We start from the raw sequence: 25,535 nt of genomic DNA, 5'->3' as shown, positions 1-25,535 counted from the left end.
CCGACGTGCCGCCAAATACATCCACCTGCGTCCGCCGCAGCGTGGCCCAACCCTCTGCCGAGGCGGGGCTCTTCCCGCGCGAGCCAGGCGTGACGCCGCGCGCTAGCCCTGCGTCGTGACGTAGAGCGGTTGCGTCAAGCAGTAGCGGAGGTAACAGCGCTCTGGCGGGGTGAGCTCTGTGAGCGGGAGAGGGCGGCTCGGGGGCTTTCGGCCCCGGATTGCTGCCGGCCTGGGGAACGTGCGGGTGCTGCGGGAGGGGAGTGTCAGCCGCAGGTGGAACCGGGGCTTGGTCACGCTCCCTGCAAATGGCAGCTGCCTGCTCCGTATCGGGTCCGTTCTAGGCAGTAAAGGGCGGCGGTGATCATGTTTTGCATCCTGTCTTTGACAGTGAAATGGGGAGCGGGGCTCAGAGTAGGGCGGAGAGCTGAATTATATGTTGTGTGAACGTTATAGGTATTTTTTTTTCAGTAGTAGATAGGATACTCCTGATGGCAGCCAGTGTCAGTTCCTGGTACGAACTGTCATACCTACTCTGTGCTGTTACCCACGTATATGTATAGTGTCTCCTTAACGCCGTGAATTCAGAAATTGTGTACTGTCATGAGGGTCACTTCCACCACCTAATTAAAGAGGGAAAAAAAAAAGTTTAATGGGGTCCTTTTATATTCGTTGTGATACTTCATTTTCAAACCATTTCTGTCTATTTTTTCTGTTTAATTAATGAGTTTAATTAGGTTTTGGTGGTTTTTTTTTTGTTTTTTTTTTTTTACCAAATCAGAAGGGTTTTCCTCCTTTTTAGCATAAGTATTTCTATCTTTGCAAATTCTTTAATTTAAATGTGTACTTCTGTATCTGTCTCTCTGTTTAGACTAATGTGCAAATAACATTTATGTTTAGGTTGTTCTACCAGTTCATGTAGAATTCACGTCATTTTCCTCTCTCCCCTCCCTCTTTTCCCCCACTGATTTTGCTATTCATAACGACTGAAGGTCTTGGTTTTACTTGAAGTAGCATAATTTTCTCTGCAAACTCAGAAACTATACAGAACAGGTGTATGTAAACTGGGATCTTTTGCTTCAGTCTATCTTGGTATCAGTTCAGTAGATCAGACATTCAGAAACATACCATCCTGGTGTTATGAGAGCAGTTCTTCACCTCAATTTTCCACAAGGTGGTTCTGCTCAGAGTTCCTTTCATTATATGCACAGATGCAAGTTGCATTGTTAACCTTAACAACTTGCATACAGATGCTGTATTGCTATATGTATGTCTGTGCTTACGGGTATGCTTCAATGATAATTTTGTTTCATATACTTTCTTAATTGCAAAGGCTCTTTATTTTTCTGTGTGTGTGTGTTGTAGATGGCGTTGTCAGACTCAGTCACTACATGTCTTTCTCTACCTGTGCATTATCTGATTTGCAAAGTTGGATTTGAGAAGAAAGACACCTATGATATTAATAATATTTTATCTGAAAATGGCGAAGTACGTTGGCAAGCTGTTGCAGAGCATGTATGTTACCTTGAATCAGGTTGGTGATACATGAATGCAGAATCTCAGTACAGTTCATAGCAGTCCTAGCTTGGTTATAACATTTTATCACAGTACAGCATTAGATTTGCTGAAGATTAGAATACATACAGTTCATATCTACAAGCAGCTTTAAATTTTTCATCCACATTTGGTATTTGGTTATTGCTGGCTCCAAAGATTCATGTAATCTGTGCTACATAAGTAGCTGCTCCTTTGCTTTCTCATTCATCTTGGTTCTCAACTTCTTGTGCCTGTACATAAAGGGTTCAGTTCATGAAGGGTTCAGTTCTGCTTCTCTCCTGCCTCGTCATTGCTTTCTTCTGTGTTCTTTATATCTTTTTTCCTTTTTTTTTTTTTTTTTCAGTAAATCTAAAACACGCTGGTGCCATCAGTATTCCTGCTATTGCTTAGGCTCTTTTTTGTTTCCCCAACTTTAGCTTGTTCAGAAGTACAAGCTTCTGTACTTCTGGTTCTCCTTCTGTTTGTAGAACATTTATAATTAGTTTGTTAATTGTTTTAATCAAAAGTATTTATGCCCTGATGAACTAACTGAATTTTAATTTGCCAAATTGCATCATACAACCTCTATTACTTATTTCCAGAAATGATACATACTTCTGCCTCAAGCAGTATCTTTCAGTAAATCAGAAGAATTTCTTTTCCTATAAAAATGTCCCACCAAAGAGGAGCAGTTGATACCACACTGTAAGGTATCATATCCATCTGCACTCTTTAAAGGGTATAGGTGGTGCAAGTTGACTGATCCCTCTGAGCCTGCACTAGCTTCCATCTTGATGTGGAATTTATGTGCACTAGTAGGTTCTTCCCATTTCAACAAAATCAGAACATAATAACCCTCTTCCATTAAGTTTTGGGGTTTTTTGTTTTGTTGTGGTGGGTTTTTTTTTGTTTGGTTTTTGGTTGGTTGGTTTTTTTGGTGGTGGTTTGGGTTTCAGTTGGTTTGGTTTTGGTTTGCTTTTTTGGTGAAGGTACTTGATCTTACCTGGTTGCACACTACACTTTTGCTTTTCTGTATCTTATCTATTTTGGATAGTAAGTTGTATTGTATTAATTGTGCTAAAATAGTTTGGGTAAAATTCTTTGTCATAAATATGTACACAAGGTTTTACTCCCTGTGAGTTTTAAAATATTGGATCTTTGGAAGGTTTGGTACTCTAATCACCTTCTGTTTTTCAATTTAAGATCAAAGTGTGGATTATATCAAAAGTATACGATCATTAGGACCTGTATGTGAATCTGTTTATTTGCACTTCAAATCTCTGACCAAGGAGCAATTTGTAATTCAGTATGCATTGTGGTTCCACTGGACAAACTGCACAGAGGTATGGCTATTTCTGTTTACAATTTGTATTTTGGTATATGAACCCTTTGGGGAAGTTTAATTTCAGAACACAGAAGAGATATCAATGTACGAAAATACTTAGAATTTGTAACTGATTGTCATTCTTTATACATACTTGCTTCTAATTTTCCTGACTTTCTAATTAGGTTTTAAATCAGAGAACATGAGGTGCTAGGCCTATTCTAACCTAAGATGGTAGGAATTTATTTTTCTAATAATCTGTGTTTAGTACCAAGTTTTACCATGTAAAATTATTGTTGATAATTTTCATAGATGTAAGGCACTAGATACATTGTGACCGAAAATACAAGAGGTTCTCTGGGGAAGTTTCTTTCCAGGCATCTACATTTTCATGTTGTTGGGATGGTTTTCTTTCTGCATTTATATAGCAACTATAACAGAGGAATATTTAATCTTCTCTATGCTTTTGACCATTTGATTGTTCCTTCTGACTGTTTAACACAGCATTCTTCCTCTTCCCCATCATACAGTTATTTCTTGAAATATTTGAGGTTCTGCAATATACACAAACTACAGAAGTTGCTCTTGGATTAATGAAGCTAACATCATGCCTGGAACGAGCCTTGGGTGATGTAAGTGCCAGCATGAGAAGCCTGTCACAGGTTTGGGTTTACAAGAAGAGAATAAGCTCTTACATTTAATTGCATGTTGAGAAAGTGAGGTGACACTGTACTATGGTAGTACACTAGTAGCCCAGTTGCATTTTAACTTGGACACATGTTACTTTCTGGATCCAGTTTTGCTAATGGAAACATCTGGGACTCCTTCACCTGTGCTGTTAGAGTTGCTTGTGTGAGTTTGATTTAAAAAGAGCAAAGTTTGCTCAATCAGTGTACGTATGGTAGGTCCTTATTGCGCCAACTTACTTAAGTGAAACAGGGAGCAGCATACCTTTCACAGAAGATCTGATGGTGTAGTAACTTCTGTGAGGGGAGGCAGCAGCATGTAGCATGGGTGAAATAGTCAAGTTGTGTATTTGAAATACAGAGAAGTATACTGAATTACTTATGTTATCTGATTTGCTTTTGTTTGTTTGTTTTATTTTTTAATAGGTGTATTTACTGATTGGTAAAGATTGCCCTTTCCTTCTAAGAGACTTGCTTGCTTCTGAGCAGCTTGCAGTTGTCTTTGGACAAGCTGTAGTAAGTGCATAGTTTTGAAATGCGTAATAAGTGTTGAACTGGTTTTCTTCTTGCCAAATGGCAGATTTCCAAGAGCAGCCTTTGCTTTCACTGAAGATGAGTTTACAAATTCTGTAATATATTGGAAAAACTTTCATTTTATATATGTTACAGTCTGGGGATATATGGGAAAAATAGTGACTATTGTAATTTGAAATATTTTATAGTCAAGATAATAAGTTCTTTCTTGCTTTTCTACATGAAAAAACCCTGTGTGTGTAAAATGTCACGTATCTGTCAAGGAGGTGAGCATACTGCAGAGTTGTCTGCCTCTTTCTGAGTTGCATAGCTTTAAAATACACATCTTGTGCTGTTTCTGACAAGCTGTGTTCCCCTTCACCATCACTGTAGTAAGATGCTTTGTAAGGTTTACAACACTAAAATTTTTTGAAATAGAGGAAATTAGTTTCTTCATCCTCATGTGCAAAAGCATAATAATAAGAATAAAATATTAAATTTACAGTCTGTGTAAGCAGAGTAGATGGTCTTTCGCATACAGTTTTGCAAACGTAAATTCTTTGTTAGGACAAAATATTGAATATGAACTGTCAAAGCTTGTATTGTTAGCCACTCTATTATTGTTATAAGGATTATTTATTAAATTTCGATAGAATGTGGAATAGGTCAATTCTTACAGTTAGAAAATAAAAATAAAATTTCCCTTTTTGATTGATAGTGATCTAAGGATACAGCTTTGAACACAAATTCTGTATTTTTGTTAATTTGTGTTAAATTGTAGTGGATTTACACTACAAGAAGTAAGACCTAACCTTGATCTTATTTGTTTTTGTGCAATAACTGTTTGGAATGTCTAATAATTGGTTTTGTTCTTCCTGTGTTATATTCGGTAGCATGTACAATTAAGCTGAAAGATTGTCTTTCAGAGAACACTGGGAATTGCAAGTAAAGAGTTGCTGTTACTGTGACAAGCTGTGGCCAGTTATCTTGACAGTAGACATTGTAGTTTCTCAGTAACTTCTGAAATTTTCTGTGAGGGAAAGAGGCAGGTGATAAATAACAGATTTCTTCATGCAGTAACTACTTTGCTTTTTTTAATCAGATGAATGTACTGAGGGTGTTCATTGGATCTCCATATGGTCTGAACCTTCGTAATGTTTTGTGGCATGGGTTTGCATCCCCAAAAGAAATTCCTGCAAAGTAAGTCACCAAAAAGAACCTTACTTTCTTACCAGTCAGACTTGAGAGCGCTCAAAAAGCCATTAGTAAAACGTACTGCTTGTACTGAAAAAGAAAAAAAAAGTCCTAAGGCCTCTGGCAGCATCCTGACTCTTTTCCGTTGCTGCTGCTGCTTAATTTGAGGAGAGATTTCCATAGAATACTTCAGCTGTTATAAAGTTGGTCAGTTTTAGGTCCAGTGTATTTTTTATTAACCGGAAAAACAAGAAAGCTGAAAGTCTTTTATTGAAACCTAGTTCATTGTCTGTTGGAGCAGTCAGGCATAACTCAGAATGAAAGGCAGAGGAATGGGAGAGGAGGAGCAGCAGTCAACCAGCATAGAATACAGTGATGCTTTATTCCTAATTCTGCATAGTTTTATCATGTTTGTGAATGCAGTTGTATTAACGGCCCGTACTCAAAAGAGATGGGGAACCCAGGTTTTGGATGGCCTTTGAAAGATAAAAAAAAAAACCCAAACTTTATCCTCAACCCAGAAATGTTGATTCTTTATAAAAGATTCAGTTTTATAGGCTTTTCTAATATATTATGGTATTCTCCCTAGATATTGTGCTATGCTGCTTTTTTTAACTGCAGGATTGGGTCAGTTGTTACAGACGTATCTTCTACAAAATAAATGCATTTTACTACATCGACCTTACGTGATCTTCGTTAGCTTAGAGGAGCTTGATATATTTCCAGGTAAGTATTGAACCATTAGCAAGTTTTTGTCATACTATATTTGCTATTCTTTCATTTTCCAAAAGTACAGTTGAAAATAATGCATTTTTCTCTGTCCTAAGATTGAATCTTAAAGATACCTCTACCTATATACACTGGCATAAGATGAGTAGTCATACAAGTAGTATTCTGCTCTCTTCAGACCTCACTTATTGTGCAGTTCTGGTGTCCTTAGCATAGAAAGGACATGGAGTTGTTGGAACAAGTCCAGAGGAGGGCCATGAGTATGATCAGGCAACTGGAGCGCCTCCCATATGAAGACAGACTGAGAAAGTTGGGGCTGTCCAGCCTGGATAAGAGAAGGCTGCATGGAGACCTCATAACAGCTTTCCAGTACCTGAAGGGGGCCTATAGGGATGCTGGGGATGGACTTTTCATTAGGGACTGTAGCGATAGGACAAGGGGTAACGGGTTAAAACTTAAACAGAGGAAGTTTAGATTGGATATAAGGAGGAAGTTTTTTACTGTGAGGGTGGTGAGGCACTGGAATGGGTTGCCAGGGAAGTTGTGAATGCTCCATCCCTGGCGGTGTTCAAGGCCAGGTTGGACAGAGCCTTGAGTGACATGGTTTAGTGTGAGGTGTCCTTGCCCATGGCAGGGGGGTTGGAACTAGATGATCTTAAGGTCCTTTCCAGCCCCAACTATTCTATGATTCTGTGAATCTTTTTTAATATGTAGGCAGTTCCACTGACTATTGAATAAAAAAATACTACATTCTAAAATAATTGTAACAATTTGAAATGTGTGGCATTACTGCTTTTAAAAGACTTCAACTGTATATTCCAGGTTTTTGGTGATGAGAGTCTTTTTCATGTAACAGTCATCTAATTTGCCTTTATAAAATCTAATTCTTTCCAAAATCAGTGGGTTCTAGCTGCAAGGGTCCCAGCAGGAGTGCCCTGCATCTTACTGGGTAGGTAGTGGTGAGACAGAGTAAAGAATGGTGACACATCTTCAGTATACTGATGTTTTTTTCAGGGAAGGAATTGAAGTGTCAGATTAAGATCTCACCTCTCTGGCTACAGACCTTTTTTGGTTTATTCCTACTATTTTTAAAACAGTAAGAGCATATGAGGAATCTTGGTGTCAGTGATTGTCATGACATAGTTTGTGCTATGTCATTGATTTACCAGTGGCCTGTCTGCTCACACAACTGAGATAGGGCTTTTGGGAACCAAATCGATCTGATAACATTCCAGTCATCATGTAGTATAAGTCCTATAGCTGTTGATATGCTTTGAAACAGCACCTACTGTAATAAAGTTGCAGTTGCCATTTTAAGCTTTCTTTTGGATAAGATATTTAAAATGTGCATTCGTAAGTGTGAGTTTCATTATATTACATTATATTGAAGCGCAAAGTGTGAATTTGTTATGCCAGCACAGAAAATTGATAAAGTAGGAACAATGTTCTTGTTCAAATGTTCGTACTACTGTACTGATTCTGGCTGAATTAAAATGATTAATACATATTGCACTTTTAAAAAGTATTTGAAGTAGGTAGAGAACAAGTAATTTAACACAAGCTTCGTCCAGTTGCTGTGTAGTCTTTTAATGTCAGTAAAAAGCAGCCATGACTTTTTAACTAGTTTTACTCTGTAATTCTACATTATCGCTAAAAATGCAATCTTATAAACTCAGATCCTCATCTGAAATGTAGACTACCATTGTACTTGCATAGTTAAAATAAACTGGGTAGCTTTCAAGTCTCCCTTTACAAATGCTGAAATTATCTTACATTTTCAGTGAAATACTAAGAATTAATTAGTAAACCATAGATTGTATGTAGTTTTTCAATGTTGGTTTGCTAACTTGCAGATCTTAATCATGAAGCAGTTTCCATAGCTGAAGAGCTAGTAAACCTGTCCAGTTTTGTATTAAAAACAATGATACCATTTTGGATGGCTGCTTTAACAGCTTTCAAGCAAAGCAGGTAACAGGTTTGGTTGTTTTGGTTTCTTTTTTTAATAGAATGTAAAAATAATATATTCTATATTTAAAGAATAATAGCAGCATTTTTAGATAGCAGAGGTTTTTGCTAAATCTGTTGCTTAACAATATCTAGTTATGCATTGTTGTGGTGGTCTCAGAAAGTTTGTAGACTTTATTTTATGTCAATTAGGATTATAAACTATATTTGAAACCTAAAAAGAACTACAGCAGATGTAGCAAAAACCTGGAATTTTACAAAACAAGTGGAAACAAATCTTCAATTGTTAACATTTTGTTTTCCTCACTCATGCTCCACTTTTTTGTAAGTTATTCTCATCTCTGAGCTGGCTTGAATTTGGTGGTCAGATTCTCTTGGGCACAGCTTGTCATTTATTGTTTGTTTATAAAGTACTGGTCTGGGTTGTTTGGCCTGAGAGTATAAGCCTGAGATGGCTTTAATTTCCATTAGGATTGTATTTATAAGGGAGGAAAACCTCTTTGGCTATGTCTGTTATTTTTTCAGGTATGCTGACTGTGTGATTCTCTTACTTCCTCAGCTGGAAGTTGGACTTAGACTGCTTTTCACTACAACCAATAAATGTCCAAATCGATTGCTAACAGCTGAGGTAAAATTTCTGTCTAAAGTCAATTTTGTTTCAGTGCTTAAAAATATTTGCAAAATAGATAGTCTAGAAGTATAATGTCTAAACATTTACAGATTCTCCCCCAAAATTTTTTCAGTAAGTTGTGGAACATTATTTACAAGTTTCCAGTGGAGTTCATGAATGCCTCTTATGGTTTTTGTAAAAGTATCTACCAGTAAAAGAGGTCTGAAAAGGCACTTGAAGGTTAGTGTTCATAAACAGTAATTTAGGATGGAAAGTAGATCATGTTATACATATTTTAAGAAACTTGGCACAAAATCCAGAAGTCCCTTTTGTAATTTAATTTATTTGCAATTCATGTACTTTTGGTATCTCATGCAAATGAACAAATATAAGCTTGGTATATGTGTCTAGTTAATTGTTTTCATTTGAAAATCAAATAATACTGTCTTTTATTCCAGTCTTCTGCTCTCTACACCACTTTCGATGAGGTATGTGTGAAGTTTTTTTATTTTTTTTTCTCAATATAGATCAATGTCAGAATTTAAGCACATGTATGTTTCCCATTACTGGAGAGCAGAAGGCACTTTCTTGTGTTGCATAAGACATTATTTCTAATTTTTTTTTTCAAACAGAAGACGATGGACAGAAAACATGTAAAATCTGAAATTTCCAGATAATACCAAAAATAATAGAAATTTTAATAAACAGAGTTAGTTTAATTTCTTCTGAATATTTTTATCTTTAATTTCTTCATCTCGCAGAAACGTTCTGTCATGTTTCCTAATTTCAGTTACTCAAAATAAATGTAAATAAGCACTGCAAGCAGAAATCTTCAATTTTACAACTATCTTGATTTATCTCAAATAATCTGTCACTAATAATTAGGCAACTTGGTTCTTGTGTGGTGGAAATAGTTCCTTAAAATTAGGGAAACCAGTTAACTTGGTGTTTCCTCTTTGAGTGTTTGGCTTTCAGTAATAGGCTTCTATTCAAATTACATTTTTTCTAGATGCTAGCAAAGCATTTGGATAATGAAGAAGTCAACCAGCTCCCCGCAGTTCTTGAGGAGCCGGCCATGGCAAGTGTTTTAAAAGTTTATGCTTTGCTGCTTTGTTGTTTGGTTGGGGTTTCGGTTGGTTTTGGTTTTGTTTTTTTATTATTGGTTGGTTGGTTGGAGGTTTTTTGTTTGGTTTTGTTGGGTTTTTCTTTTGTCCCCCCCTTTTTTTTTTAATACAAGTATAGTTTGCATTGTTTTCTCTATCTAAATGCTCCTTTCCTATAGACATGATCGCATACTTACCTTTCAGAGGTATTTTATATACTGAATGCATTCTATTCAGTATGAATACACATGGAATAGAGTTCTATACACTTGGTGTTTCTACAGGAATTTCTTTGGGATTTCTTGAGCCACCAGGAGGGTCCACGTATAAGAGATCGTTTAAGCCATGGAGAGATCAATCTAGAAGCATTTCCCAGAGAAGTAGCTAATCAGATAGTTGCATTTGCAATTACTCTTCTCTGCAGATTCTCAGATGAGGATATGTTTGCTTTTAAGGTAGGATCAATATGTTCTCAGAAGATTTTTTTTTTCATTTGCTTTGGATGCCAAGTCAATTTCAGAATATCTTATGACTGAATCTTTCCTGGCAGCAATTTTTCATGGAAATGAGGTATTCCTCCACATAAAGATTATGAAAGTATGTTTTTTTTTCTAGTTTTGTAGTGAAATAAGTACAGGCGGTTTTCCTAAAGATTACCTTTTCTCACTTTTTGTTTACTTAATTTGTTTACTTAATTTTGTTTACTTAAACACTCCTGATTCGTATGGTTGATCCAAAAGTTTTAGTGATTCCACTTAATTTTATTTGTGAAATTGTATCAATACCTAGCCTGTTCATATGCGGAATTATCTGGAAGTTTTTTAGAACAGCTGTAGCTCAGCCATGGAGGTATGTAATATTTGAGATTTTTTTTTGTCTCAGAGACACTATATAATGGCATGGTGGTGTGATTTGTATCATCTACATGCTCTGAATTTGTGAACACCTTTTGTCTAGCAGTGCATGTTTCTGAACATTAGCAATTATTATATATTTTCACCCCAGTTTCCTCTTAATATTGGGGATTACTTCTTTCAATATCATACACCAACCTGTGAAATAAATCTTCCATTTATTAGTTGCAGCTCTTGTTAGTGTAACAAGATGTATTGCATGCTGCTGATTAGAGGAGTACTTGGTTGCTTTTCTGTCAGCTGCTGTCAGGTTTCATAGTTAAAATGTGTCAGAGAAATTAAGCTTTAAACACTCAACTGTGCTGATTACTGCTTTCAGCCCTCAGACATTTGGAAGTCTTTATTGACTTCAGTACTATAGGTGGCTTGCATAAAATTAAATATAGACCATGGTCTGTGTATGATTAGGACAGTTTAAAGAAACCTTTGTGTATTGTGTGTGATTTTGTAAATCAGGAACACATGGTCATAAAACCACTGATGAAGTGTGCAAGTTGCTACTGTTCTCGATTTCATCCAATTTCCCGACTCAAGAAACAGGTATGTACTTCCAACTGTGAAAGCATTTCAGTCCTTAAAATTTCTAATCCTTAAGAATGGTCCAGTTGTTGTCTTCTTGCTTTGATTCTATCAAAAAGTTAAAATCTTACATATTTTTTGTAATGTTATCTTTCAGAATTTACAGTTGCTAAAATGAAATGTAATTAAGCACACTACTGTGGATGCAATTGATGCTGTGTTTGTGTATAGATCACTGAATAGTTTTATTCTTGCCTGAATATTTGCTGTTCTGTAGTTTTCTTAATTTCCTTGTGCTTTCTTATATCAAGAGCACTCTGTTTGGTAATGTTGCTGGTCATCTTGGATTATGCTATGACTAATGTTTTTAGTGTGTGAAAGCCAGCTGATTAAGATTCTGTCACTGGAGCAAAATCTGCTTTCAAGTGATGTGACAGTTCTCTGCCGATCACTCTATGAGTTATTGAGCTGCTTGAATATATTCCTCTAGTGAATTGAGATTGCAGTAAGCATACTTTGTGCTTTTAATTTTTGACAGCATTCAAACTGAATTTTACAAAATCTATGGGAAGAAGCAGTAGTAACCAGTTTATTCAGATGATGTTTTAGCATAAAAGTGTACATCAAGACATTTTGACCTAACATGATCCTTAACAAGTGATGTCAGTTTACACAGTTATGACTACTGAGCAAGTACCTTACTGCCTGTTGCGTTTTTTTCTAAAAATGCCACTAAGGAAAATAAAATATATTGTCCTGGCTGTCAAAGGCTATACTTTACATAACATTTTTCATGATATATTTTTAAGGTACTGGAATGTATGAAGAGCATTCACTTATGGCCTGAATTGCCAACAGTGCCTGAAGAGCATGTTCAGACAACTAAAGGGTATGTATATGCAAAAAAAAAAAAAAAAGATAATTCTCAAGGTAGTGATGAAGAATGGGATTTGAGATGGTGAAATGTCTCTTCAAATACTTTACTAGGAAGGTAATAGATACCACAGGGGTTGTGAGAAGACCCCTTTTGCTCTTTTTAGCTTAAGCCGTGCTATACGCATCAGTACAGATAGCATACTGTTGATCGTATAGTATCTTGAAGGAAATGAGAAGACATCTGAAACATACAAAGGTGTTAGTGAGTCCATATTCTATTTCTGAAAAGATGCTGAGGAGTCTCTTAGGAAGTGAAACTAAAACTTAAGTTTCACAATTTAAAAAAAAAAAAGGTGTGCCAGATGTAAAACAGAAAACAATTGCTGATTCTGAAAAGGACTTGGTAACCTCATCAGTGAAAGACTTTACATGAGGTATTACTCATAAAAGGAATGTAATATTCTTATTTGAAAAAGAGGAAGTCAAGAGTAATATCACTGGAGGAAATTATACTTGTTTATAGCTGAGAGAAGAAAATTCAGTGTATCTACCACATACTCAATATGCTGCAGGATTTTGGTGAATGGAGTGTTAAGAGGGCTGAGGGCTTCAAAAGAATGCTGAGACTGAAAAAAAGTTGGATATATTTGGAGAAACAAAATCATGCTTACAAGGTAGAGGGAAAAGAATCACAGTATCAGAGAGTGGGTACTGAATATAACTCTGTCCCCAGAATCTGCATTTTGATCTATGCCATTTGAGAAATAATGAGTACTACACAGTTTTATAATCTCAAATTATTTTTTTTCTTTTGTTTTTAAGATTGGAAGGAAATACAGAAGCTAGTACTTTAATTTTTATAATATCTGAAATTCTATCTCAGTTGCAAGAATACATGCCCCAGAATTGCTGTAGTTCAGATGATCCAATCAATAATGTCCTAACAGAGAGGTGAGTTTCACATCGTACTGATTCCCACTGTCAGCTTCTCCACACATCCCAACACAAGTACTCTCAAACCTGAGTTACTCATTGACTTTTTTTAGAATAGTGCTTGAAATACTGCATGTTGCTGCTGATTTAATCTAAATGTTTTCAGAATGCAGCTGAGCATCATCTTCAAAATGAAAATTGTAGATTTGGGACATCATTACAGTAGAGATTTTACTTGGAAATCTGCATGAGAAAAATGACCATTGTTCTTCCAGACTGGGGAAGCAATATGCCTTAAATATTTATATACTGACTATATTTAGTTGGTTTTACTCTGTTTTGTGTGCTAAAACTGCATCGGAAATTGATTTTAATGTGCTTTGTGTCACAGCTGTGTGTGGCATTTAAAATAATATGTAGCTACATAATTCTATTCTTACATGCTTTAGTATCAAGATTCTGAAATAGAAGATATCTTGTTATACTCTTGTCAGACTTGGAGGTATGTTAGTTCCAATTATATCTGACTTGGAATAATGATCAAAACACTTTTAGTTGTCACTCTTACAGAAGTCTTAAGAGGCCTGTGACTGAATAAATAGATTGGAACAAAACTCCTCCTAATCAAACCTGTTAGGCATGGATAGGATAGTGCAAGGAAGACTTTATCTGTTACTTTACGTAACATAGCATGTGTGCCTTCTGTTTTCTATCTACTGTTCTGCACTTTATTTACGAAAAAGAAGCCCAATTACTAAAGTATTAAACTGTTTATAGAGTTTTCTCCCTTTATCACTTTTAGTCATTAATGTTTTGCTGTCTCAGAGATAATTTGATCATGAGGGAGATTAAGAGACATTTCTTTAAGAACAGAGTATTTAAAGTGATGTGTGACACATTAGGTTAGCAGATCAGAATATGACAGCAGAAAGATAATTGAGTGCTTCAACAAAGCATATTCTGGTGTGGTGTTGATTAAAACAATAGCTCCACCACCTGCATTTTGCGAAATGTGAAATCTGCTTCTTGTTCTTCACAAAAGAAAGACCACACACTAATGGGAGGACTAATTAATGCCATTTGTTTGAATGAGTTTTATTATGGTAGATGTTAATTCATTGTGAGTTGAATTATGGTGGGAGGCTTCAACCCCAACGACCCTACTGCGATTTGATGTGTTCAGTATATCATTTCAGCCAGGCAGTTTTGTTTACTGTGGACATATTTCTTTGATCTGAAATGGGAAACGTATTTATCACCAGAAGTTGTGTATTTAATATTCAGTAAAGCGATAGAGAACACAATCACTACCCCTACTAATAGATACAGATACTTGTGTTTTTTCAGTCATGAGGTAGCAGTAACCTGATTCCAGGTTTTCTGAGTTAAAACATGACTAATCAAACCACACCGAATCTGAATGTATCTCATGTTAAATCCAGCTAACAAAAGATTGAAATTAACAATTCCTTCCTGTTTTGGAGGCTGTTGACTGAACTCTGTGATACACGTATTTGCACACTTTATTCTCCGAGACCTGTTCTGGAAATACTGGTGGTACTCCGTAAAATAAGCACACAGTGCCATCAAGTGTCTGAACAAGTTATTGCCAGCACAGAGTTGAGATACAAACAGTGCGTGAGCAAGACTCTACGTTCTCGTCAGAGGCATAACTATCTACGAATGTTGAGCAGGTTGGCTGATGGTTTTTCTTTACTTCGTGGTTAGGTTTATGAGAAAGTGGCTGCTTGCTGCTGTTGCTAGCTTTCAGTGCTTTGTCTTAGAAGTTTAACATCAACGGTGCTTATGTGCTCTTGTTAACCATTTCAGAGTAAAGTGTCAACCCGGACGTGTGTTTTGTAGTAGTACTGAGATGACAACAAAATCTCAAATTGGAGAATAATTCGTGGGTGTTTTTAGCATTGCTAGATCATTTTACTGTAAATTGTAAGTTTTCAAATAAAAGTGTAGATGCTGCAGTGTAATTCTTAAGTTGCTAGTTTTTCCTATTTAAGCATATAAAGGCGATTCAAATTTTATCTGAATGTAATAGGTTAAACTGCTTTCAAGACCATGCCTACTTTATTTCTACTTTTTATCTTTATGCCTGGGTCAGCATCTTTATAGATATGAGTTTTTTTAGTATTCCATTAATTTTGTTCCTATTCAGAAGTATTTTTCAGGGATTTATGAATCTACTTTAAAAACTGGGAAAATTGTTAATATTGTGTTCTTGGTCAGGTTATGTTCCTAAAAGTGTTAACCATCTTATTTAAGAAGCGTAGCTTAAACTGACAACTTGTGGTACATATTTGCACATCAGTTGACTTCCACTTTGTTATCTGTGGATTAATAGGTGCTGGTGAGGTTTCCTTTGGAATCTTAACTATATGTGTTACTCTTTTTTTTTCCTCTTTTGAGGCTTCATCATTTATAGTCTTTAATTATAATATTGATATTTGCTCTGCTTTTTACTGAAGGACTTTTCATAGTCGTCTCCCCCTTTGTCTCCCACATTATCCAGCTACTTAGGATGGAAGCAGAAGAATTTATTATAGTAATGAATTGTATTTAGTTTGGAGTTAGTTTGTTTATTTTAAAATATTTTTCTTATTTCTAGCATTAAATTTTTGTCTCCAGTGTTGCGGCTCATCTTAGTGTTGATGACTCTGGAACTAGTCAACATTCACTCGGTTTGTAAGAAGAATCCTTCAGATTATCAGCAGTATCTAAAGTGAGTATATAAGTTTACTTTATGAAAACAGGAAATTTTACACATTCCTTTTTGATCTGTAATACAAATTATGTAGAGAAAGAAAAGGAACAGCATGACTTTAAGTACATTATCAACCTTCTTGTCATTATAGTCATCATCATACCTCAGACAATGTTCACTCAAGAACTAAAATAACTGAAAATATATGGTGCAGTTATTCACATTTTTAATTTTTACTAGACTCTTCCTTAGTATAGATAGAGAAAAATCACTCAAAAAAAAAATTTTAATATATAAAAGCCATATTTAAAATTTTTTAGTCCTTGTGTGTCAATTCACAGCTGGTTGGAGGCCATAGGCGTTGTGAAACATTTGCTGAGAAAGGAAAGGAAGCCACTTGGGGAAAATTCTATTACACATTTTATCACTGCATTCTTTCTATGGCAGTGTTCAGTTGCAGTTCTGAAAATTATGACTTGGTACTGTGGGAATGAGGGAGTGGTTCTCTTCTAGAAGTAGAAGAAATCTTTAATGTATTCTCCATCCTGAGGGGGATTTGGAAATTTGGAAACATTAGCCGCTTTCCATTAGGCATTGAGATATTTTTCTTTATTTTATTTTTCCTTTTAAATCCTTTCTTGAGTTTGTATTCTTTTGTCTTATTTCTTGTAGGTTTTTGAAGTCAGTGTTGCAGTATACTGAGAACTTGGTGACATACACCAGCCCCAACAAAAACAAGTGGGATGAAACCCTGGAGCTTACAAACAAGACTTTGATAAAAATCAAGAGAATCAGTGACAGAAAGCTAATGTTAATGCAGCTAGCTACATAATGGCTTTAAGGTTATTTGGACATTGTTATATCTTAAAAATTATGGAGTCCTCAAGTTTGATGAGTCTAATTCAAAGTCAGACATCATGAGTCACTGTCAAAGTTTGGATGCAAAATTTACTCTTTTTATTCGAAGGTGACTGTTGAGACTGGAGTTGTTATGATCAAGCTTCTGAAGAACAGACTGTTTGCTAAATCCAGTGATAAAGATTTACTGAACTAAATCAGGATGATGCAAGTTCTACTTTATGTGTTTTGTAGCTTGGACTTTTGTTGTTTGGTTGTTTTCTTGTCATTTTCTATTGTTATTGTATTTTTCTACTGAAAATATTGAAGAAGAGGGTGTGAATTAAAGCTCTGGAAAATTTTAAATGCAAAAAGTAATTTTTTACTTTAAAATATACTGGAAATTATGTTAGACACTGGCAAACGGGTTAAGAAATGATGAACGTTTAGCAGAAGGTAGTGTTCATTGGCAGCTGTGCTGCTTGTTAGTTCAAAACAGAATCGGATCTTGCACTGAGGTAGAGCTGATAACGTAGTAACCAGCTGTTGATGTACTAGGATTTAAAGGAGACAGGGTGGAATAACTTTTGCACAATATGTGTTTCTTTAATTTCATCTGCTCTTCCCCAATAAATATCTAGTTAGTTAGTAAATAATCTCCTTCAGAATAAATGAGCACTTGTACGTAGTCACAGTCACAAATGTATTATGGTTCAAAAAGTTACCGTCTTGTTGCACACAACATCAATTTGAATAACTTGTTTTTTCAAAATAAATTCTTCCCCTTTCTCATCTCCAAAGAGTAGAATTTCAGAGGAATGCAGCAGTTGAAGAACAGATTCACGAAAGATCCCCGATCTCTATCCATTTGCTTTCTCCTGAGGAGAGTAAAACCAGAGGGTAATGTCTGGAGAATGTTTGGCTATACAAAGGATCACAGATTCAAGTTACTTTTTAATAAGATTCTTTGCAGTGTTTCTTGACTGGAAATTACAGTGAGAGAATTACTAGTTTGGTTTATTTGGTGTGGGAGATGGAGAAAATCATATTACTTCCTTTATGTTAATTTTGCAACGTATTATGTGTATTTGGAATCAACTATTGTCACTTTCCATGAGTTTTTTTTTTGTTACTGTGGAAATATATGATGTGAAGAAGTGTGAACTAGCTAAGAAAGATAAAAACTAGGAATAGAGAATAATGAATTAAACGCAGCGTATGAGCAACAGTCTGAAATTTCGGCTCTTTTTAAAGTCTGAGTTGGCAAATCCTCATTATATTTTTGAAAGCTGATTTTGTACCCATTGACTGCTCAGACATGTTAACATCTGCTAAGTGTAGGTTGGTAGGGACATTTATGACGACACTTGCTTTGATGGTGGTAAATGTTGTAAGGCAAAAAATTTATTTAAGTTTTACATATTTATTGTAGGAAAGAGATCAAGAAATCCAAACACAGAGTCATGGTTTAAAAGTACATTAACAGCTGACCTGCTCTCTCCTTTTGGATGTATATTTATGTACTGAAAAGCACCTTATAGACCACAGATGTATATTTTCAGCAATATAAGTTGTCCTATATGTAAACTTTGCTAAAATGATCTTGCATGTTGTTCTCTTCATATGCTTTTACTTAAGATGGAGCACCTTGATAGTTTCTCTTTTATTAATTAGCACCATGGATGGGATTTGCTGCTTTAAGTCTGCAGTAAGAAACGTGATGGACCTGGCAATTTTGTCAATGATGCTTTTCCAGTTTGTTTTCCTACCTTTGAAGCTCTCTGATGGGAATGCTTCTACCATCTCTTGAACAAATCTGGAGCAGGCTGAGACAATCCAATTTATTCTGACTTAATGCTGTCATTTACCAGTAGAGCTACATGCAGGGCTTATAGTTTCTCCCTGGTGTTAAAAGACTTGCAGAATAGAGCTGCAGAATAAGTGTATATTCTACAAAGCACGCTAAAGAACAAATTGCAAGAGACATGGTAAAGATCATAGGGTTTGTCCTTTATCAGTTACTTGAACTGACTTCTTCAGTTTAAACCATGGCAGGTAATCTTTGCCATCTGTTTGGAGTCAATTTGAGTTTTAAGAACTGTCGTGGTTTAAACCCAGTCAGGTAATTCGTTCGCTCACTTCCCCCCCTTTTCTTGCCCTCCCCCTGCTCTCGGAGGGAAGAATCTCCCACGGGTTGAGATAAGAACAGTTTAGTAACTAAGGTATAACACAAATCACTACTGCTACCACCAATGATAATAATGATAAAGGAAATAACAAGGGAAGAGAATACGATACCACCGGCCAAGAAAATGAGTTCCACCCGGAAGCCCCTGTCCTTCCGGGTAACTCCCAGTTACCCCTCACCCCGGGCATGACGTGCTGTGGTATGGAATACCTCCCCGGCTAGCCCGGGTCAGGCGCCCCGTCTCTGCTTACCCACAGCCTCCCCTCCTCCCTGGCAGAGCATGAGCCTCACAAAGTCCTTGGCCAAACCAAAATATCCTTGTTATCAGCTCTGTTCCCGAGCTGAAAGTCAAAACACTGCACTGCACCAGTTAACACAAAGGAAAAACATGACTGCTACTGCGGAACCCAGGACAAGATATTAGAAAGAATCTTGACTGTGAACACTCAGTATTCCTAAGAGCAAAAGAAGCTTGTAATAAGCAAGGGCATCCAGTGGGTACACGCATGAGTAATGCTGACAAAACACATCATGTTTAAATGCAAGTGTTCTGACTTCTTTTTGTCCTAATCAGAATAAATTCTGGAGCTGAGCTGTCCAGAACTGTGTAGTCATCCATTAGCCATTCAAGTAGCTGTTCAGCCTTTTTTCAAAATTCAGTCTTTCCTGCAGTTTTGGCTGCCCATGGCAGAGGGTTTGAACTATATGATCTTAAGGTCCTTTCCAACCCAAATCATTCTATGGTTCTATGATTCTAATTTCAAATACCTAGAATTGTACCAAAGAATGTTTTCTTACAAGGTGTTCTTTCATCTGAGTGTTACTTGCAGTTGTTTTAGTCATTGGCTTTCTGCATAGATGTAGAATCTACAGCATCCTCCAAGGAAGGTTGTTGAAATATTTTGTTTACCTGGATAATGCTGATGAAGGAGTAAAGATTCTTCAGTTGTTTCTTCTGAGTTCAGTTAATCGATTCATATGTGTGTCCATATGTATTAATTAAAAATAGCTGATATTTGTTCCTCGTACTTCATGATCTTACAAGCTAATGTTAGACATCCCAAGTCAAAGAATTTGTGACAAAAGTTTTAAAAACGTGTCATAAAGAAAAATCAGGTATCCATCTTTTTTTACTAAATCACTGGAATTTCTTTGTCTCTTCTTGAATATCCTGGTTAGATGAGAAGAGGAGCATCTGTAATCATACTAGCTTTTCAGTAGGGAGGTGCAGTTCCCCTGCCTGCCTTACACCTCAAGGGGAGTTTTCAGGTGAGAGATTGTGTGAAATAATAATAAATAGAATACTCTTAATTCAAGTTGGAATGGATATAGTTTTCAAGTAAGAGTAGTAAGTTTTGGTACCTTCTACAAATCATAAAGATGAAGTTTGCTGAGATGGGCACTGCACAAATACAATGAAACATCAATTATGGTAGGCATCTGGCTTGTCCATGATTCTCTCAGTCATTCTCTACTTGGTGCTCTCCATGATGATGATAGGAGGGGTTACAAACAGAAGCATGTGTTCTTATACAGCTGTAACACAAGTAGCTAGAAGTACTTGCAACTTTTTTTGAGGTTGTCATCACTATTGCATTATACAGAAACATGTAATAGATAGAGCAACAAATTTGATCTGCTTTATCTTTTAGTATCTTTTAATATCTCTATACTAGCTCTTTTCAAGCAGCCTGATAGTCTTTGAAATGATCACATGGTGGCAGTGTTTGGTAATTCAAAAATAGCATTGCATCCTGACATATTTCTTGCCTCTTAGAATGTGTGTGAAGAAATCAAGTTTTTGTCTGATTTCATCATCTTTGTTATATGTGTCTTTAATTGTGGCCACTGCTTCTGGTGCTTTCTCTCCTCATTTGTTTCAGATCCCTTGAAATCAAACACCTCTGACAAAGTTTTGCAAACAGCGTTTTTATAATTAGGTAGAGGTTCATCACATTCACTGCATTATTTGCTGAAGTTTTCAGCTTTTCCAGAAATTCATCAACTGCCCCTTTCCTCATAGAGAAGAGAGTGGATTTCATAAATAAGCTTATTTTTGCGTGTTACTGTTTATTACAAAACATATGAAGGTATTGATAACTCGAGATTGTCCTTTGCTAATTGATGTGGTATCATGAAAAATCTTATCTCAAAAGCAAAATACATCTTTGAACAAAAATAATAATTGTCAAGGAATGTGTTTATTGAGAAAATTGCTCTGAGGTCTTAGCCTTATTGCTGTGTTAATGATTTTTCAGTCTGTTAAAACTGAAATGTGCTATTCATATGCCACCCTATGAAGAAGATATTAGTTGAGCATTGCTTGTTGGGTGGCCTTTGAAAACCTTGTCCACAGTAGCACTTTCAAACCATGCAGAGGGGTTGCAGTTAAAAAGGATTTTCTTTCACATTAAGTAATTTTTGTACACTGTGAAATCTTGTGTAGGAATGTTGGAGCATCCCCAGCAGAGCTTGTTTTTGCCTTACACTGCAATAATGCATCTGGTCCATGTATGGTGTCTCACCTTTTTTTCATAAATTGGTCTGCAGATGCAGAGCAGATTGCTGGCTGGCATAAACTATTCCTTTCCCATCTTCATCAGTGCAGATCCTTTACTCCACTAAGGATCTGCCCCATGCTGTTTGGGTTTCCCTTGAAGTCTATTGGTTCCTATCTGTGCTGCTTTTTCAGGCTTGCATATTTTCAGGGAACTGGAAGAAAGAGCTATGTATTTCAGATAAAATTTCTGTATAGCAAAGCCTAATTAATTTAGTGGCTTACTTCACAGGGAACTGAGGATCATGTGTGGGGCTTAACAGCTCTATACCAAATACTTGATGCTTAAATATTTCCGTGTTTCAGAAAGGACTTCACCTAGAGTAGAAATCAGTTTTCTTTTTGAGGCTTTCTCAGGAGCAATACTGTAGGTTAAGTCACCTGATTTTTGTTTTTTAAAAATCTTCAAGGATAAATAAAGATCTGTTATTTAAGAAGCCTTTTAAGTCATATAGGTTTTCAGATAGAAATTGACTGAAATGAAAATGCCCGTTGTATGCCTTCCCTGGGCCCCAGGCAATAGGATGTAAATATGGGTAGTGAATACTGCGTGAGATCAAACTGGCATTTTTTTCTGAAGGTGAGAATCCAAGACAATATATACAATTAAAGCCTACCAAAAGGAGTCCATGCCTTCTGGCATTCTCCACTGAATACCTTCTCTGTTCCTCTCCCATGTATATGCATCTCACAGTTTCTCTAAAAAAAAAAAAAAAAGAAAAGCATAGTAGAACCAGCCAGTGCCAGTTTGTTTTCCATGTTTTCTTTTCTGTGTAAGGGATTAGTTGTAGTAACAGATTTCATGTGCCAGAAAGTGGGTGAACATTAACTATTTTGTCATGCACTGATCCTTCCCACAGCCCTGCAAAATTTGAAATGCAGGAATGGTTATTCATTAACATTTCTTTGTGTCTACAGGAAGTACATTTACTATGTAAACATGTTTTATATAGAACATACAGCTGTTTTGAACAAGCACTCAATGAGACATAAGAGTACAGTGCCTACACTGCCACTTCAGAAACTCTGAGATACCACAGCATTGTGTTTTGGAAGAGTGAACACACAAAGACACTGCCTGGAAAACTGAATGCTGAAAGTTTCTTTTAAAGCCAAAAATCTTTCCTTTAATTGGTTTGATTTTTTTTTTTTTTTTCCCTCTGAAATGTCTGCACACTGAACTATTGACATGCAGTCAATATTTTGAAGTGGGGTGGCTAGGGGTGTGTTTCTCAAGTTCCTTTTGCTGATTTTAGTAGAGAACTCATTAGAGCAGGAAAATTCAAGCACCATCACATAGTCCATTTTTTAACAGGCTGTGGAGTGTATTGTCATGAGTAGAAAAATGTGAGGTGTGGGGAAAATGTGCCTAGAATAGCTAGAATCATGGGCCTCTTGTCCTGAGAATGTCAGTTTCTAATTTGGGAAGAGCTTTACTGGTAATGCTACTTCCTTGTCTAATAGGTAGAATTGTATCTGATACGTCTTTCTGCAAGCAATTCCACTAGCTAAGCTCCACCTTAAGTGCCTTTTCTGGAGTGGACGTTTTCTGATAAAAGCAAGGAATGTTTTTGCTTCCCAGAAATGGCAGTCAAGCAGAATGTCTTGGATGGGCTGAAACCCCTTCAGAGCTGTCAGATGGTGCATTTACCAAGGTGCTTCTCAATCAGGCTGTACTCTATAGGCTTTCCCATGTGAAGTTTACCATTCTTAAGGACCACAGGACTGAGTAGCATGATGGGCTGTGGAGAGGGGTCATGAACAGCATACCAAGCCCTTGGACAGCTCTCACCTCACAAGGGTGTAGATACTGTGGTATTGAGCTAGCCAGCATTTGGACCACAGGCTGGTATACTGTGGTTTTGTGTTTGGCCTTTAGCTTAGATAATTCTTGCTCAGAAAAGCCCAAGATGGGAGAAGGGGGGTCTTGGCTGCGTAACAAGTCTGACGTGCACCTTCTAGGTGTAACTTCTATTAAATGTTAAGAAAGGGGAGGGGTTTAAATTGTTTTAATAGGAAAAAATAATAATACTCTTTAACCAGCAGGACAGTACAATGATAGGAGCAATCACTGTGAGAATAATGAGCTCATGAATTTTGGACCAATGGCACCAGTGCAAGAGTGGAATGTTAATTCTACACAATTGGTAAAGAAAAGGTATCCTCAAAAATAAATAAATAAATAAAAAGCTGCAGTTGACCCTTCAGGATATAATGCACTGTGTCAACATGGACTCTGCCCAAACATTGTTCTGCCGTGGAAGCAGCTGGATGCCCTGCCCTCTGGTTTATATAGCACCAAAGGGAAGGGGTAGGGAGAAATAAGGTGGGCAGAGAGGGAGGGGAAAAAGAGGCAGGAGGAAGATAAAGGAAACCCAGCTCACCTCTTCAACACCACACTGAACTGAAAATATCCTCTCAGCACTCATTTCTTGATATTTAAAGACCTGCATCAGCAGAGAAAGAGTGTCTACCTCAAAAACACAGGCTTTATTACAAGGAGGCATTTTTTCTGCTTCATTTACAAATATTTTCTTTGGGAGGGTAGGTGGGGATGGAGAAAGTAGGGCAGCGGAGAGGATAATAGCTATTTCTGTCTCGCCTGTTATATTCAAGGTCTAATTTATCGTATTCCATGTAGCACGATGGTGTCATTTTAATGGTGTATTAACACTGAAGTCTGGAATATTTATTTGGTTGAAAAATGCATCTGATACTAAATACATCTCTGGGGAGATGTCTATGGGATGATTACTGAACTGATGGCCATCAAATTGATAGCATTTCTATGTCCTCCTGAGTCTTCTGCTGTAAAAGTGGGACAGGGTGTTTTCTGGGTAAGAATAATGGTCTCTGTGCTACCCTCAGGGGCAGATGTGGCCCAGCACCTGTGCTCTGGATCCAGGATAGACAGAGCTGCTCCACAATTATCTTCCAGTTTGCTGTTAATTTCTATTCATATTAATCAGCAGTTGCTTGACATGAGGAATCACATTGTGAGCTTTAAAGCTTTACCACACGCCATTGTTGGTTATTTATTTACAGCCTATTATTCATGCTAGAAATACTGGCCAATTTAACCTGATCTGTAATCGTCCTTCTTATTTTATTTTTTCCCTTTTTTTGTCCTTTTTTTTGGGGAGGGGGGGGATGAAGTCTCCCATGTGATTTGCATATGTATAAATCCAGGGGGAGCTTATTGCTGGGTTGGGGTTTTTTTGGTTGACTATCTGTACCAAGCAATATGAGATAATGCCCAATAGAAATTCTTGGCATCCCTTACTTTAAACCAGGATAATGTACTGGAGCAAGAGAGACATTACCAATCTCAGGAAAGGGACCCTTCCTGAGCATTACAACTGCATTTTGTTTATTATTTCCACTGTGGCTGTGATTGGATGTCCTAAGTGAGATTATAAATCACCTGAAGTGAACTAGATCTCTCAGTTTGTGTGATGTGTGATTTCATCAGTGTGTGATGCTGTGTACAGATCAGGAGCGAACAACCATCTCTGCAAATACATCTACTTGACTCATGGAGATTAATTTATCATGGACTGTGTCAAATCTATGCCATGGATATTTTGATTAACATATTTTTTTAACATTCAAGCAAGGTGCAGTCCTGTTTGTGGGAAAGACAGGATGAAGGGAGCCCTGCATCCCTGCATCTGCAGCACGATGATCTATAGCTGTGGCTTCTGCACTCATAGCAAACAGGGTGTGAGCATGAGTGCATTGGCCATGTAGGTTGGTGGGCCTGTGATGGTGGGGATTCACTTGCCAACACCCTTGCTGAATGGCAGGGATTGCAGCTGTTAGCAATCAAGAGGAAGCTATCATTTCCTTTTGACTTTTACAAACTGTCCTAATAGAAGTTCTATTTATTCAGGTGTTTTTATACAAATTTTCCAAAGATCCTGAATTTGACCTTTGTATATGTAGTTTCCCCTCCAATTAGTGAAAAGCATTTAGAAATGTCAAGGATGGGACTAGAAGGGGCCTCCTAGGTGCTTTATGCTCTTGTTACAGCCAACCAGACTGCACACTATCTTTTGAGCTATATCAAATACCAGAAATAATTTGTCTCCTACTCTCCTGTTTACTGTAGTGCTACATCAGAACCTTGTTCAGGTTGCTTAGAAACCCTCTTCTAGTATCCAGGTTTTTTCACGGCCTATTTATATTCATTTGTTCTTGTGCCAGCATTGTCCCCTATTTGGGTAGCTCTTCTTTCTATCTGTTGTTTACACATCACTTTGATGTATTTACAATAAGAAACCATATAGTTTCTCAATCTTTATACTTTTAGGCTAAGCAAGTCCAGATTTTTTAGTG

The 25,535-nt window shown here is 36.8% G+C and overlaps 1 protein-coding gene across 1 annotated transcript; it reads left to right on the top strand.

Annotated features, from left to right (window-relative positions):
- The first annotated feature begins 947 nt into the window (after nucleotides 1-947).
- Nucleotides 948-17,442, top strand: ERMARD (ER membrane associated RNA degradation). The gene is made up of 18 exons (XM_062641923.1): nucleotides 948-1,050; nucleotides 1,363-1,531; nucleotides 2,737-2,876; nucleotides 3,388-3,489; nucleotides 3,970-4,059; nucleotides 5,159-5,256; nucleotides 5,840-5,976; nucleotides 7,833-7,947; nucleotides 8,470-8,572; nucleotides 9,013-9,042; nucleotides 9,564-9,632; nucleotides 9,942-10,112; nucleotides 11,028-11,111; nucleotides 11,900-11,979; nucleotides 12,789-12,917; nucleotides 14,384-14,593; nucleotides 15,520-15,633; nucleotides 16,288-17,442. Exons 2-18 carry the CDS (start codon nucleotides 1,363-1,365, stop codon nucleotides 16,445-16,447), a joined length of 2,001 nt encoding a protein of 666 aa, XP_062497907.1. The 5' UTR covers nucleotides 948-1,050; the 3' UTR covers nucleotides 16,448-17,442.
- Nucleotides 17,443-25,535: the final 8,093 nt, after the last annotated feature.

This window comes from Pezoporus occidentalis, unplaced genomic scaffold, assembly GCF_034315485.1.
Source record: "Pezoporus occidentalis ecotype Australia unplaced genomic scaffold, CSIRO_AGI_Poc_V1 ctg7, whole genome shotgun sequence".
NCBI classification, from domain to species: domain Eukaryota; kingdom Metazoa; phylum Chordata; class Aves; order Psittaciformes; family Psittacidae; genus Pezoporus; species Pezoporus occidentalis.
The sequence above is the reverse complement of the archived record's forward strand: the minus strand, read 5'-3'. Positions and strand labels throughout refer to the sequence as shown.